Below are 15,581 nucleotides of genomic sequence, written 5' to 3'. Positions count from 1 at the left end.
AAATAGAAATATTTAATGTCTGGAAAAGTGGAATGTGCTGTGGATATGTATATACAAGCTCATTCTAAAGCTTGACAATGACTACAAACATACAGTCTGAGTCACAAAAGAGTAACTAAGCAGTAAACATGAAGACCAAGGATTCTTGCAGCAGATGGACTGACCTACTGAGAGAATTCCACGTGATTTTTTCACTTTTTTAAAACCTGCTGTGACGTGATTGCACTAACAGAAAACTGGAAAGCCAACATATGAGGGTTTTGAATGATGAAAAGAAAAGTTCCGTGGGGAAATAAATCGCAAGATACGAACTAATAAACAATAAAATAATATTTTAAAAAATAGAGAGAGAGATGGGTGTCTTTGTGGTTAAGACTCTATATAACAACAGAAGTGATTTTTACAACTATAGCCTGTGATTACAGGTTATTATCAGCAGGTAATGATAGGCTACCGTAACACTCAGAGTAGAGGGATTATTCGGTGATGTGAGTAACTAACAGCTCTTAAAAACTTCACGTCTTCTGTGGCTTGAAAAGGAAAGTATTTATGGGCAAAGCTTCCGACACCTGCAGACAACACAGGCGCTACTGGGCTCAGTAACGGGACTCTCAGTGTGTGTGTGTGTGTGTGTGTGTGTGTGTGTGTGTGTGTGTGTGTGTGTGTGTGTGTGTGTGTGTGTGCGGGGAGGAGGAGGAGCCCGGGCTGAGATAACAGGCTGCTGCCTCGGCTCTGTTATCTTCCGCTCCCCGCCGTCTGAGCTGCGGATCTCCTCCGGACCTTTACCAGGATTTATTCATTTCCCATTAAAACTTCACTAAACGCCGAAGCGCTCCTCCCATGGTGTCCCCGGGAGACTCTCCGACATTCACTCGACTTCACGGAAACTATCGGCGACCGTTTTGGGGGGTCTTGAAAAAATCATGGAAACGTGGTTTTTGAATCACGTCCTCGGTTTGTCTCTTCTGGTCCTTCATCTGGGTCTGCCGGGGCCCCTCCGGGCTGGGACCCCCAGTAACAACAGCACGAATACGGCAACTCCAGCACTGGATGACTCGGTGGCCACGGATGAAGTCAGAAGCATGGAAAACAGCGCAACTTCAAATTCATACTCCAGCGAGACTTTAACACCATCACAGAGAAACCTCCTGCTCAGGCACGCTGCAGAAACTCACGCTGCTACTGCTGGAAACTTCGGTAAGAGCTCCGAGTGTGAGGCCTGCAGTGGCAAGTGCTGCACAATGATTGAAAAGATCTCCTTTTCATTTCGGCCTGTTGAAGTGAGGTAACAAAAAAGGATCCATAAAAGTTCATTTGAGATCCTCCAACATTATTTTGTAAGTTAGTGGTCTTCTATTATTGACAAGTATGAGTTTAAAAGAAAAATGTCTAAACACAAAGTTTCCATTTCGGTTATTTGTGACTGTGTTGTGTATTGTTTTATTTTTGAAAATGAAATAATAACACGTGCTTAGTTTCATCGTGCATGTGTGCCAGGTTTAGCCAGGTGTGCAGTATTCCAGAAATATGCCTCACTATAACTGTCCCAAAGCCTATTTTCTAATCCCATCCTGAAATGGCTCTTGTAGATGTGTTTATGACCATCAAAACTTTTACACACATGCAAGTTAGATGCTTTTCCCACTTTAAGAAATGGTATTTGGTAAATAGTAAATGGCCTGTATTTGTATAGCGCTTTACTTAGTCCCTATGGACCCCAAAGCACTTTACACTACATTCAGTCATCCACCCATTCAAACACACATTCACACACTTATATTTATATGTATTTTGTGAAATTGTGTTTAGAAAGGCTGCTAGAATTAATTTTCATAAGCTGCTTTGCCAACGGCAAACAGTATAGAGCTGAAGTAATGTATATCTATTGACTGGTGTTATAACGGTTTAAAAAACAAAAACAATTTTACCACATTTACTTTCATTTCAAGTTCCCTGTTGTGTACAACCACTGGTTCAAAACCCAAAGATCTTGAGATTAGTGTTATCAGGAATGAGGCCCTAAAGCTAATAGTTTGGGGCTCATATTCAACTCCTGGAGCTCCTTCAGACCATTACACAAGTTCAAGTCTCACCACTGTAGGTAAACAGAGTATTTGCCATGAACTGTGACAGCTTTAAAAATTGACGAGGTTATCAGAACAGATGCATTCGCTCAATGCTTAGTAAACACTGGATAATCTACTGACGAGGTTATCACTCGTCACATCTTATCTGCATTCGAACTTGATGTAATACTACAGGTGCTGGCTTCCTGTTTAGCAGGAGGTGTTGAAAGCCGTAACATTTGTTCATCGGCTTATACCCACCTGGACCCGAGCATCCAGTGGTTAAACTGCTGTATGACACTCATTTATGCTGCAGTATTAAACAATCCTAAACATGCAGTTCGTCTGGACAGGAATGAGAGCATGAGAGCTGAAGCGTGCTACTTTTTGCTTGGGAGAGACGTTACTAATACAGAGGAACCTGCAGTTGAAGTATTTAGAGCATTTGGTGCAAGAGGAGGAGGGAATCCACATCCTAAGCACTCCATGACTACTTTCAGAAGTTTGGATGAAAGAACTAGAATTTGGGTCTGATTTCCTGTGCACAAAGCCAAACATCATCCATCGTACTATAAGAAGAAAAGCATGCCTCATAAAATTCCTGAATTATTGCCATACTGACTCAAAGCAATAAAAGATAGAGAAAGGACTTTAACTTTGCAGAGCCGATAATACTCTTATCCCTTAAATGAAGGGCTTAGGCATAACGCTGCTGTGCTGGAAGAACATTTCTTCTCTACCACAGCTGGTTTAAGCTACACTCCTGCCAGCAGGAAGAAGGAGGGTTTTGATGCTGGGGCATATGTGAAAATAATATTTAATATCACAGCCAGTATCACGCATAATAATGTACCATAAAACATCCAGTAATGGCTGGACCGATGACTACGTCATTTTATTTTGATAGTTTTGCCCTTAAACTTCAACAAACTTTCAACTTTACAACTACAAATGCAACTTTTGCTTAATTACTATATAAACTACTATATATAGTGTACAAAGTAAGAATCAGAAATTACACACTATGTAATAAACACTTAAAAGATTTGTCTCCATGGTAATAGGATACCTCAAATGTTGCACTATAGCGCACGTGCTTCTTTGAATTTAAGAGATATTTTTAATCATTATGTTGATAAAATTCTTGATTCTTAAAGTTGCACACACTTCCATTTTGCAGTATAAATAAAGTTCAGGATTTTCGTAGATGCTGCAAAGGAAAGATGAGGCTGAAATGATTCACTTTCCTCACTTAATGTTTATTCAATGACCCTAGCAAGATCATCTTGGCTGCCCTCTTTGGCCTGCATAATGAGTATAAGCCAGTCTATTCAAAGCACTACTGTGGTGTCATCTGAGGGTCTTTAATATGCAAAAGGCATTTCATTTGCTTGAATTAATATGCGAGCCATAGAGCTTCTGAAGTGGAACGGATGTTAAAAGACTGCAGTTACAACTGTGTTAACAGTTAAGAGATAGATAGTAGCTGAGGATCTGGGAGTGTCTGTCATTTGCTGCCAACACCACGTTCCTGTCTGAGTTTTGTTGCCCAGACGGTATCCAGAGAGAGAAAATGAAATAATAAGAGAGACACATGCAGAGGAAGTGAGAGGGAAAAATAGAGTCTGGTGGCCCAGTTCTCCCCTTAGACTCCCAGTGGACTGGCTGTTTAGCTGTTGAACCCTCCCTTTCATTGGTTCTGGATGTTGTCTGCTGGTGGCACTGACACTCATCTCAAGAGTGGTGTTGTTCCAGTCCAGGACAGCAGCCAGATAAGCTGTAAGACAGCACTGCACAAAGATAGGGATAAAGAGTGAGAGAGGTCTTTTTTTTGCCTATCTGTCTCACATTGCTTAAGTACTTCTGATGCTTTAACTCTTCTATCCATCTTTGGGATTCAAGTTGAGCAACTCTAAGCTTTTCAGAATCAAAACATTCTCAAATGGGGGGAAAAAACCTACCTGCTCCCAAAATAGGCAATCCTTTGAGTGTATTTTCTGCAAGGGAAACAAAGGTTTAACCGCTGCCAAGCAGCAGGCAAAGTCAGTAACAAACATGGAAACCCAGTTCAGCCGTCATCTTATCAAGCAGTTGGTGCTAAAAATAATTTTAAGCCCCCGTGTGTTGGATGTGTAAATAGATAACTGAATGCTGAAATGTTTGACATGTGTTGAACATGAATTATTTACATGTGGCCAGAGGTGCTGGACAAGCTCAGATTATCTTGGATGTTTGGAAACTGTAACCTTGCGAGAATTATTCAAGCTGGAGACTTTGCTGGATGTCATCCCGCTTGCTCTCTGCTGTTGGTTCCTTTCTAGCTCTACTGTCAGCTGTAAAAAGGACATGCCTGGGGGGAAAAAAGTGTTTAAAACAACAGTCACTACTTTAAAAGTCATTCTCTTCCCCTTTAGTGGTAGTGTTTTGGGAGTTTTTATGACTTAGCAGTTTTCACACAGACTAAAAAAGACTGAATATGAGCACACACCCAGATCCACTGTGACAGCTTTCTGCCAGTTCCTTGTGCTCGCTCAGCTTTAGGAAGGAAATGGCTGATTCCCAACAGAGACAGTCCCCACCATATTTAGGACTTCAAGCCATTGTTAGAGTAGACAAGTTGGCTGCCAGTTGTTCTCCACCCAAAAGCATTGCCCATGCTGCAAGTTAAATTCTGACAGCATTTTGTCTCTGACTATAGACTGTACAGGCGAGACGGGGATAACACCCTCTGGTGGAGGTAAAGTACAACATATAGGCGAGTACAGCAACACTCTTTTGAGTCTAGTGATGAAGGATGCTGGTATATATTTAAAAAAAAAGATTGCCTTTAAATTTTTAGGTGGCTGCAGCAGTGCAAAGCCAAATTTCATGAAGTTACCAGCTGTATATGGTAGAAAAGGAGAAAGCCAGTGCATATTCATTTCTCAAGAGTTGGCGTATGTGGCACAACAGACTTCATTTTGTCCAGTGACTACCAATAAATCACTACCAGATCATTTAAAACAGGGATGTCAAACTCATTTTACATGGTGGGCTGCATACAGCCCAGGAATTTCAATAGTTATTGGTGAAAAAATAACTTTTTGTAATTTTATTGTCCTAATTTTAACTCTAGTAATTAATTACTTTGTTGTTGGGATAGGTTTTTATCAGTAGGAAAAGCTGTAAAACTTGTACAAATACAGTCAAAAGTCCAAGGTTTATGCCAAATTGAAGTCATTCTGGCCCCCAGGCCTTATATTTAACACCCCTGATTTAACCTCCTAAGACCCGAACTCTTCCACGGCATGCATTTTTACTTTCTCTTTGATATTTGGGCATATTGGGACCTGATGAATGTAAAAACAAAGAATTACCAGATTTTTTTTTTTTACCTTATTTTTGTTTCTAAGAAAAATGAGAGCCACATATGAGGATATTCGTTTAAAATTTCGATAGAACAGTTACAGTATAATGTCCTCGTAAGTGGATATCAGGCCCTTGTTGAGCAAAATTGAGTATTTTAGTCTAAATAACCCAAAATGTGATGTTCACATATGTGGACACCAGGTCCTAGGAGGTTAAAGTAACATTTTAACATGCCTTAACTGGACCTCCTTAATGATAGAAAATCTTTAAAAATGTTCATAACTGATTCAAAAGTGTATGATTTTATATTGGTGAATATTTACTAATGTGATCTTTTTCTCTATTCCTAGGCACAGACCAGACACAGTCCATTACAGAAACAAGCAGTGGGTCTATAGAGACTGCAAATCCACTGTCTACTGAGCCACTTACCTCCAACTTTGTAACTGCCACTGAGGCCAGCAGCAGCAGCAACAGCAGGGACTGGAAGGACAGCAGCATCAGCAGCAGCATCAGCAGCAGCATCAGCAGCAGCAGCAGCAGCAGCGACAGCAACAGCAGGGACTGGAAGGACAGCAGCAGCAGCAGCAGCAGCAGCACCAGCAGCAGCACCAGCAGCAGCAGCAGCAACAGCAGGGACTGGAAGGACAGCAGCAGCAGCAGCAGCACCAGCAGCAGCACCACCAGCAGCAGCAGCAGCAGCAGCAGCAACAGCAGCAGCAGCAGCACCAGCAGCAGCACCACCAGCAGCAGCAGCAGCAACAGCAGGGACTGGAAGGACATGACTTACACAGACAAGACGTCAGGTATCTCTTATGTTGTGTCAGAGGAGGATAGGCCCCAGGTGTTTACAGAGGAGGGCCACCTACTCCAAGACAACCCAGACACTACTCTCCAAATGGGGGATGCCACAGCCTCCCACACAGACGTCCTCACCGACAGCACCTACACCACCACCAGCCGAGCTGGGGAGAGGACCTTGCTGTCTGTTACCTCCTCCTCCAGCAACACCACCTCATCTGCCTTTACAGAAGACTCCAACTCCCGTCAGCCTCCTTCCACTTGGGGTATTTCTCCTAAGTCGACAGAGACTGAGAACTACACCCACAGTGCCCCGTCCACAGGGATTACTGGAAGGGACGTGACCGACTCGTTCAAAGGAGTGTTTTCAGAAACTGGGAGCCCAGCAAGTTCCAGTGGAACCCAGAGTATTACTGGACATCCCAATGCCACCGAACAACAGCACACGTCGACATCAGAAGAGCCGTCTGACTCAACGTCATCTATCAGGGTGACAGAGCCCAGCACTGACCAATCTCAAATGTCATTTTCCTCTACGCCTCCTTTCACCTCACCTGCAGGAGGTCCCACCAATATTTCAGGAACAGAGCAAGGCTTGGGCTCTAGTTCTGGAGCGTCTACAGAGTTTTCAACTGGAGACCACAGTTCTAGCACTCAGAGTGGCACTGAGGGGCTTTCATCGCAGACCAGAGAGGGAAATGTCGACTTGGGTCTGACTGCAGTGCCCTCTACTGTCAGTAGTAGTACGTCTGAAACAAATCAGTCTCTGACAGATATGCCACCACTGGGTACTAACGTCTTCCTCACCACCTCACCTGCCACTGTTACAGAAAGGTATGCTAAAAAAAAAGAATATTGATGAATATTAATAATAATTTGAAGTTTTTAAAGTCTGTACCTTTAAAGAAGGTAGAAGCAGAACTTGATTTCATTTGACTTGAGGTTTAATTTTTCTCTTCGTCAGATCGCAGATAACAGAAGAAAACCCTATCATATCAACCGCTTTCAGCACCACCACCAGCACCACAACCTCCACTGAGGCTATTACCACACCTCCTCTAGTTCCAACTTCATCCGCAAGGTTGACTAGCACCGTGACTAGCTCTCCTCTACAGTCCCCTACCAGTGCCACTGTCCTATACAGTTCGTCCTCCACGGTAGCCTCCACTCTGGCAGCGCAACCGACCCAACGTGCGCCACCCAGGCACACGGAGGGCCCCGTGACTGGGATGTCTGACCCCACTAATGTCACCACCCTGCAGATCGAAACAAGCACGGGAACTAGCAGAGTCACCACAGCTCACAGCAAGTCCATCACTACAACCTACACCCACAGTACCCCAACCAAGAGTACGGAAGCTCTGCACACCACTAGGAATCAGACAGACAGAGGTCCTACAGAGCTGGCGGTCACAACACCACCCCCTGATTTTCAGCACACCAGTCCACCACCACCACCTCCACCTCCAAGTGAGTTAGTCAGCTTCTTTCTCTTCAAATGACGGGACTTATTATTCAGTTTTCAGAGCAGAAATGTGTGTTTATCGTGTTCTTGTATGAGTTGCTCTTCATATTTGCATGTTTTCTTCTTACTATAACTAATAGAGGATTGTGCAATAACGATTCAGCGTATCACAGGTTCTAATATTCCCCAAACACTGTGCTTCCTGGTCATGAACGTGACTAATAATCTGAGTAGATGGCATTAGCTGATTTCTTGCATGTTGCAATAAAGCAAAAAAGAGTTCAACCTTAATTTATTGACAGATTAATTTACTGAAAAGCAGTCTTTACTTTTCTGTGGTGGCAGTTAGAGGATTGCAGCCGTCCTAAGCAATAAAATAAAAAGTACCACTGACATAACAATGATGAATACACATAACTTGGACTCTTCTTCACAATGAGATGCTGTTAAACGGATTTGTTCTCTCTTGTCTCAAGAATTTGCTGATGAATTTTCAAGTGATGCACTTGTGTGAAATGCTTTTAACGTGCCGCTCCCAGTGAATGGGTCTGGTATTCTGCACTGATCTTTCTTTCTGATTGGATGAATTCACTACTTGGAACAATGAATCTTTTACAGAAGCAGAAAAATATGGAAATTAGTTGTAGAAGTCTCAAAAAATCATCTATCAAATATAATAGACTTTGCATAACAGAGATAAAACTGCACATAGGAGGATGGATGACAGGTCAGAGTGAAACCGCATGCCCTAAAAGGTCAAACCGAAGCTTTTTTAAGGATGCTATTTTCCCTGATTAATGCTAACACACCCTCTATCTACTCGTAAATTTTAGGAAACCCCTGTGTGTCCAACCCTTGTAACAATGAAGGGATTTGTATGGGTGATGAACCGGATGCGTTCAGGTGTAGCTGTCAGCAAGGATGGACGGGACGGACCTGCAACAAGGGTGAGCTCTTCTGCTCTTCGACCCAACAGTTTAAAAACAATATTGGTACTATGTGTGTTTTTCCATGTTTTGTCTTTCAAAAAACAAAATGCATGAAATGTTGCATCAACCCCTTTTTAGAGAGTGTGATAAGGGTGTAAAAGTTTGGTGAAATCCTTCCCAAATATAATATTGTTACACCTGTGTGTTTAGATATTGATGAGTGTAAGCAAAAGCAAGAACCCTGCCCCAAAGGCTCCACGTGCGTTAACACGAATGGCTCATTCAGCTGTGAATGCCCGCTGGGCTTTGACCTTGAAGATGGACGCACATGCAGCCGAGGTAAAGAAAAAGGACATTAGAGTTTGTTTTTTTCTCCAGTCAAAGTTATTTTCTCAGAGGCCTTTTATGTTTTTTAATTCACACTGTTTTCCCCCCTTAATAGCTAAGACATTTCTCTGCACTATCAGTGCCAACGGATCACTACATAACTCTGATATCCAAAGACAGATCATCAAGCTGGTGAGAGGCAGTTCGCGTCACTGCATATTCTGTGCTTCACTAAGCTTACGTGCATTATATCTTATACATGCTCCTGTTTTTGTCTTTCCTGCAGTTCAATGTTTCACTCTCTGACTACCCAGGTTACAGGCGCTCAACAGTGACCAAGCAGTACGTTTTTGCATTGAATTTCTGCACATTTTCTGTATTTTTTGATATATAGTTAAAATATGCAATTAAAGAAAGTGGTTGTAATTATTGTTAGTAACCTCAGAAAAAACGAATCTTTCAATTACAATCCTATAAGGTAATGTTTCCAGTGCAAGTCTACTTGTTTCTCAGTTTTTCGTCATTCTACTTCAAAGATCTGCATTTTTGACATTTCTTCTTCTTCTTCTTTTGATGATGCTAAAACTTAGCTAGTTAAAAGGGATCTCTCTTATCTATTAGAACCTTGTTTTCTTGTTATTTACAACACCAACAAATTCTCCATATTGACCTCAGATCTCCTCCCCATAGAGAGAAGGATGGTGTTAGTGTCATGGTTGCTAACACGTTTTCCACCTCCGCTAATGTGACAACCACTGAGGTCAACAACAGAATCCAGATGTCTCTCAAAACCTGCAGCTCCGCATTAGCCCACTGCCAGGTGGTCCTGAAATACAAGCTCACTTACCACGGTGAGTGTGATAGCCAGAAATCTCAGTGGAAATCATTAACTGTGTTTGTTTTAATTAATTAAATCGTTTTTCCAACTGCTCTTCAAATCAAATCAAATCAAAATTTATTTATATAGCACATATTAAAAACAACAGTGTTGACCATAGTGCTTCACAGTCAATAAAAACATGAGACAGTTAAAACAAACAATAGAAGAGGACAACAAACAATAGGTAACAACGCAACAAGGTAAAACAGCCAACTAGACAGAATCAAAAGCCAAAGTAAAAAAACAAGTTTTAAGACGTAATTTAAAAGACTGGATAGACTCGGCAGTGCGAATATGAACGGGGAGGTTATTCCAGAGTCTGGGTGCCACGGATGCAAAGGCCCGGTCGCCTCTCGACTTCATTCGAGTCCTAGGTTGTGCTAGGAGCCTATGGTTGGATGATCTAAGTGCCCTGTCGTGTAAAACATTGTTAACATCAAAGTAACTTTACAAAGTCTGCAACATCTGCAACTTCAGCTGCCTCAAAACGAAGTTCTATTGATGCAACAGAAACACAATAACCCTTTATTTAGGGCAGTCTCATTTCAACCACCAGAGGGCAGAATTTAGCCATAAAAACATTTAATGAACTGTGGCGTGATATATATGTAAAAAGCTTTGCATGTGTATAAGCCAGAAACTTCAAAGCATCATATAACAGCTTCATTTCGCAACATGACACTACCGGTAATTGTATAATCATGTCACAGGACACTGGTGCTGTGCCTCTAAATGCTAAAATATACTGTACAAGCTCTGCATGTCAAAATTATTCATTTTTCAATGAAACAAAGGGGAACTATTAACAAAAATTGTGTTTTATGATCAGATTTTTATAGCTGAGATTAATTCTGCCCGCACTGTGTTCCAGCGGAGAGTCTTTGTGCGGCTCAGAAAACCCAGTGTGATGAAGAGCGCTCCAGCTGCACGGACACCAGTGGTATCGCGTGCTGCCAGTGCCGTGAGGGATACTACAAACACAATCCTGACGATTTGTACTGCTTAGGTAAGCTCTTCTTTATTTACATGTTGCCACATGTGCATTTTTGTTTGAGTCACCAACCTGAGAGAAGTCAAATGAAAAAGTTAAATCAAGGAAATTAATGTCTCAAAATATCTCCAGTTTCCCCTAAAATTTGACTGCTACACGTTATATGAGAATTTGACTGAGGAAGCCAAAAATGAATAAAACAGCACTGGCCAGGCCTTTGAAACCTACTTACCAAACTGTGTTCTTTCAAGTCACTGAACAAAATGTCTTGTTTCAGAATGTGGAGATGGCTTAAAACTAGAAAATGGCACCTGTGTCCCGTAAGTTTGCTTCCTTTTGTTTCTTGTCAGTACTGTTTTCTGAAAATATTCAAGGCAACTGAAGGTTCCATTTCTTTATTTCAGATGCATGTTTGGTTTTGGAGGATTCAACTGTGGAAATTGTAAGTGAAGCCCACCGATCATATTCATCTTAAATAGAATTTCTTATATCTTTAAATGTGCTAAATTTCTTAAGTGTAATTTTGTGTTATTTTTTAACTGTAATAAGAATAATATTTACGGTGTTTCTATTTGCAATTGCAGTTTACAAGCTGATTGCAGTGGTAGTGTCACCTGCAGGGGGCGCCCTGCTCCTCATCCTTGTCATTGCTCTCATTGTCACTTGCTGCAAGTAAGTTTGCTTTATTGTTAATTCAAGAAAGTAAATGTAATGAATATTGCCCAATAATATTATTTTATATTATAAACCCAATCTGTATGTAAAAGATGGGCTTAATGTGGAAGTGCCATAAAATAACACTCTTTTAATGATTAATAGGAGGTGAGGCCTCCTATTGCAAAAAGTCTGTAGAAGTCAAAAGGTCTTTCTGCTCAATTTATAACCTCAGCAGGTACATTCTTGATGAATTTGTGGTGAAGACATCTAAATGGCCCCATTTAGAGTCAGAAAAGCACAAAATTCAGGGAATACTAGATCCTCATGACATCTGAGTTTAAAAAAAAAAAGGAAAAATACTCAAGTAGAGACTTCCATCATGGTGGCTACATCCATCTTTTATATACAGGCTATATTTATAAACAAAAACCCATCAAGTTTAAGTTTTTTCAATGTGGAATCTTTCAGGAAAGACAAAAATGACATCAATAAGATCATCTTTAAAAGTGGAGACTTGCAGATGTCCCCGTACGCAGACTTCCCTAAAAATAACCGGATATCCATGGAGTGGGGGAGAGAGACAATAGAGATGCAAGAGAACGGCAGCACAAAAAACCTGCTACAGATGACTGATATCTACTACTCTGTAAGGGAACATGTCATTTCTCGCTTCTCACACATCTCTGTCTCTTGTTTAAGTTAAGGCTTCGTTTCTCTGTGTGTGTGGTTGATGATAAAGTCCTTTTTTTGTTTCTTCTGTTATTTCCCTCAGCCTGCCTTGCGTAACTCAGACCTGGACAGAAATGGCCTGTACCCCTTCCCGGGTCTCCCAGGCTCTCGCCATTCATGCATCTACCCAGCCCAGTGGAACCCATCTTTCATCAGTGATGATTCAAGGAGAAGAGACTACTTCTGAGTGGGCCACTGTGAACACGCAAACTATTAGAAACGTACCATTTTTTTCATACTAACAGTTGGGATTTGTCAGGATGGGTTTTCTGTCACTGTGTGCAAACCCTATTTGCACACTAAATACGTGTTTGTGTGTGTCAGCACATTATAAACGTACACATTTTCTCGAGTAAAATGTGTTTCAGTGTTTTTGCATGGCCCAGTCACGTTAACACGTGCATTTTCCACCGTGCTGATGTTGTATTTAATGTGTTTTTCCTGCCTTACATACAACCACCAATACTAATTTGCTCCAGTGTGTAGGTCGGTGATCCATTACAGTTAGCATCGTGTCTGCCTCTCTTGCTGCCAGAGTTATGCTGTTGCTGGCTGGTAATGCATTGCAGCTTTGCTTGAACAAAATTGCTTAATGATAAATAAAAGCATTCACGATGTTTCCATTGTGCTCACCAGATATGGGGAAAAACGCAATAAAAAAAATAATGCAGCATCCTTTGGAGGGATAAACCACAAATAAAATGTAGCAAGCAGACATGCAAAAACACAGATAATGTCGTTTCTGTAAGTGAACGTTTAACATGTGTGTGCCAATGCTGTGATCTTCTTACGTAAAATATTGATTCAACATGACAACAGCAAACCACTGAAGGGTGAACGAAGTTTAGCTTCATGCCAGTAGAAACTTAGGAATGACTTTGTAGTCTGTTGCCAACATTTATTTATTCCTTGTATGTCCAAATCAATGACATGTAGCATAACATCTCGTACATACACACTGACTTTAGAGGGATAAACCTGTGGCTTTAAATAAGTATGTGTGTGTGTGTATGCCTGTGTATGTTAAAGAATGAAAGTGTGTGAGGAATAATAATCTGTATCGTTACTGTTGTTAAATATTTGAATGTAAAGATGTATCATGATTAGCTATTTCTGTCGTGGATTATTTTTTTTATTTGAATGTTTTCTAACTTGGTGTTGATTCTGGCGTTTTAGTCAGATGAGCTTATTTAAATAAAAATGTTACAAAGCATTTTCTCTGGGACTCCATTCTTTAAACCTTTAAATCCTATATGTTCGGGATAAATGGCACACTTTATATTACTCAACTGTAAGTTAATTTCTGTTTCTTATGCTGCCAAAAAGTAATGATCATTGCATCGTTTTAGTACAATATTGTGCCATGAACCAAGAAGAACAAATTAGCAATTTAAACTTGAAAGAAATGGGATGATTGGAAATTCAATACTAAAACAGTACATTTAACACTGGCTGATATTGTCATGCATACCTTCATTTTTACCTTCAAGTCACTGTCCTGTTATTTGCACTAAACTTTTTGGTGCTTAAACCTTTATCATGTAAAACTCAGAAGTTTACATACACTCATTATGGGCATAGATGTCATAATACCTTAAGGTGAAGATCTAACAAGCAGAATTGTAGATTTACACAAGTTGGGAAGGTGTCTTGGAGCCATTTCTAGTTCAAACAACTGCACATAAATACGAGTGTTTTGAATGTGTCTCCACTTTGCCAAGGTCTGGTAGACTGTCAGCCTCAAATGATTTTCAGGAACCACCAATGCTTAACCCTGCCACGAAATGCTGGAACACCAATGTCACTGTCCGCAGCAAGTGATTTTTCACCATGGACAAAAGGGTGGCGACCAAGAAAGTAACCCTTGCTCCAAAACTGACACTTTCAAATTTGACTGAAACTGCGTCTAAATTCAGATAAAAAGTGAGATTACTGTAATCAGCCCCAAAAACTGTGTCAAACCAGTTACCTTGGATGACACGACCTTGGCCCCCAGTAACAATGTGAGGAATCCTGGAGTTATTTTTGACCAGAATACAGTTCAATGTGCATATTAAACAAATATTAGGACTGCTTTCATGCATTTGTGCAATATCTCCAAAATTAGAAACATCCTGAATCAGAGTGATGCTGAAAAATTGGTTCATGCATTTATTACTTCTAAGCTAGACTGCTATGGACCATTATTATCGGGCTGTTCTAAAAGCCTTCAGTTCATCCAAAATGTGTACAGAAAGGGTACTGGAAAGAGAACATATTTCTCCCAGTTTGGGTTCCAGAGACAAAAATTTGCTCTACTTTTAAGGTTAGGCTTAAGACTTTTCTTTTTGCTGAAGCATATAGTTACAGTTGGATCAGGTTACCCTGAATCCCCCTTTAGTTACGCTGCAGTAGGCCTAGACTGCTTGGGGGAGTGAGTGTTTCCTCTTAATTCACCTTTTTCTTTCACTATGTGTTTATAAACCACTCTGCATTTATTCATTAGTAATGAATTTATTAATTTGCATACGGTGCAATTTTACCAATACATCTGAATTTAACCTCAAAATCAAAATTTTAGCTATATGAGCATTTGAAAAACATGTAAATTCTGAGAATGTAATTTAGAACATCTTCTAAGAATGTATGAATCTGGTGCTTCTTATGAAGAAGGTCAAAAACAGAGACTGATCTGCTGCCTCCACTATGAATGTTTTCATTAAGATCATTTTTCTAATAATGATTAATGGACCTTTTTGCTGTTTTCAGCATTGCAAGAAATGTAACTGGTTTGTTTGCTTTGTATAGATCATAGAGAAAAGATCAAAAAGCTTCTCAGGCTTCAAGTAACAACTTGAGTTTCATAATAGCCTTGATTTTGGTGTTTGCTTGAAGATTTTCTGTTACGTTTGGCAGCATCAGTTACAACCTCACAATATGTCATGACATTTTTACCACCATCTCTGCGCAAGTTGCAAAGTACTATGTATACCATTGCAGTTTCCATAATTCAGTTGTTATTCCAGTGGTACTGCCATGCAAACACATAAGGAAAATAGCAGCAAATGGAAATTTCCCTCTCCTTTCAAAGGTCCAGCAGTTAGGTGAGAGTCACTGGCTTCGCTAAAGGAGTCCTTTATGTGTTCTGTGCTGTGTGGTCTGCACATGTTTTTCTTAGCACATACTCATTTCTGGATGTCGTTGACTTACATATAGCTGGGAGCACATTAAACTTAGTAGCTTGTCAGGCTTAAATTGTGAACTTTGTAAACAAACTGCTGTCAATCTTTACTATTTTTATATGTATATATATATATATATATATATATATATATATATATATATATATATATATATATATATATATTATTGTTAAATTGTTGAATTTTCGAAATGTCTAAAAAAACTG

General features: G+C 40.4%; 1 protein-coding gene across 2 annotated transcripts; it reads left to right on the top strand.

Annotated features, from left to right (window-relative positions):
* Nucleotides 1-753: 753 nt before the first annotated feature.
* heg1 (heart development protein with EGF-like domains 1) lies at nucleotides 754-13,406 on the top strand. 2 transcript variants are annotated; one of them, XM_085249789.1, is made up of 14 exons: nucleotides 754-1,197; nucleotides 5,765-7,049; nucleotides 7,180-7,685; nucleotides 8,514-8,627; nucleotides 8,820-8,948; nucleotides 9,052-9,128; nucleotides 9,223-9,278; nucleotides 9,627-9,787; nucleotides 10,688-10,822; nucleotides 11,085-11,127; nucleotides 11,212-11,249; nucleotides 11,392-11,479; nucleotides 11,933-12,110; nucleotides 12,237-13,406. In XM_085249789.1, exons 1-14 carry the CDS (start codon nucleotides 924-926, stop codon nucleotides 12,378-12,380), a joined length of 3,228 nt encoding a protein of 1,075 aa, XP_085105915.1. In that variant the 5' UTR covers nucleotides 754-923; the 3' UTR covers nucleotides 12,381-13,406. The 2 variants fall into 2 exon arrangements, with proteins under 2 accessions (XP_085105915.1, XP_085105914.1); XM_085249788.1 differs by having other exon boundaries at nucleotides 9,612-9,787.
* The last annotated feature ends 2,175 nt before the right edge of the window (nucleotides 13,407-15,581 follow it).

This window comes from Mchenga conophoros, linkage group LG16, assembly GCF_057382185.1.
Source record: "Mchenga conophoros isolate Kocher_MC1m ecotype Shallow Benthic linkage group LG16, M_conophoros_male_GT1.1, whole genome shotgun sequence".
Taxonomy (NCBI): domain Eukaryota; kingdom Metazoa; phylum Chordata; class Actinopteri; order Cichliformes; family Cichlidae; genus Mchenga; species Mchenga conophoros.
Note: the sequence above shows the minus strand (reverse complement) of the source record. Positions and strands in the feature narration are given on the sequence as shown.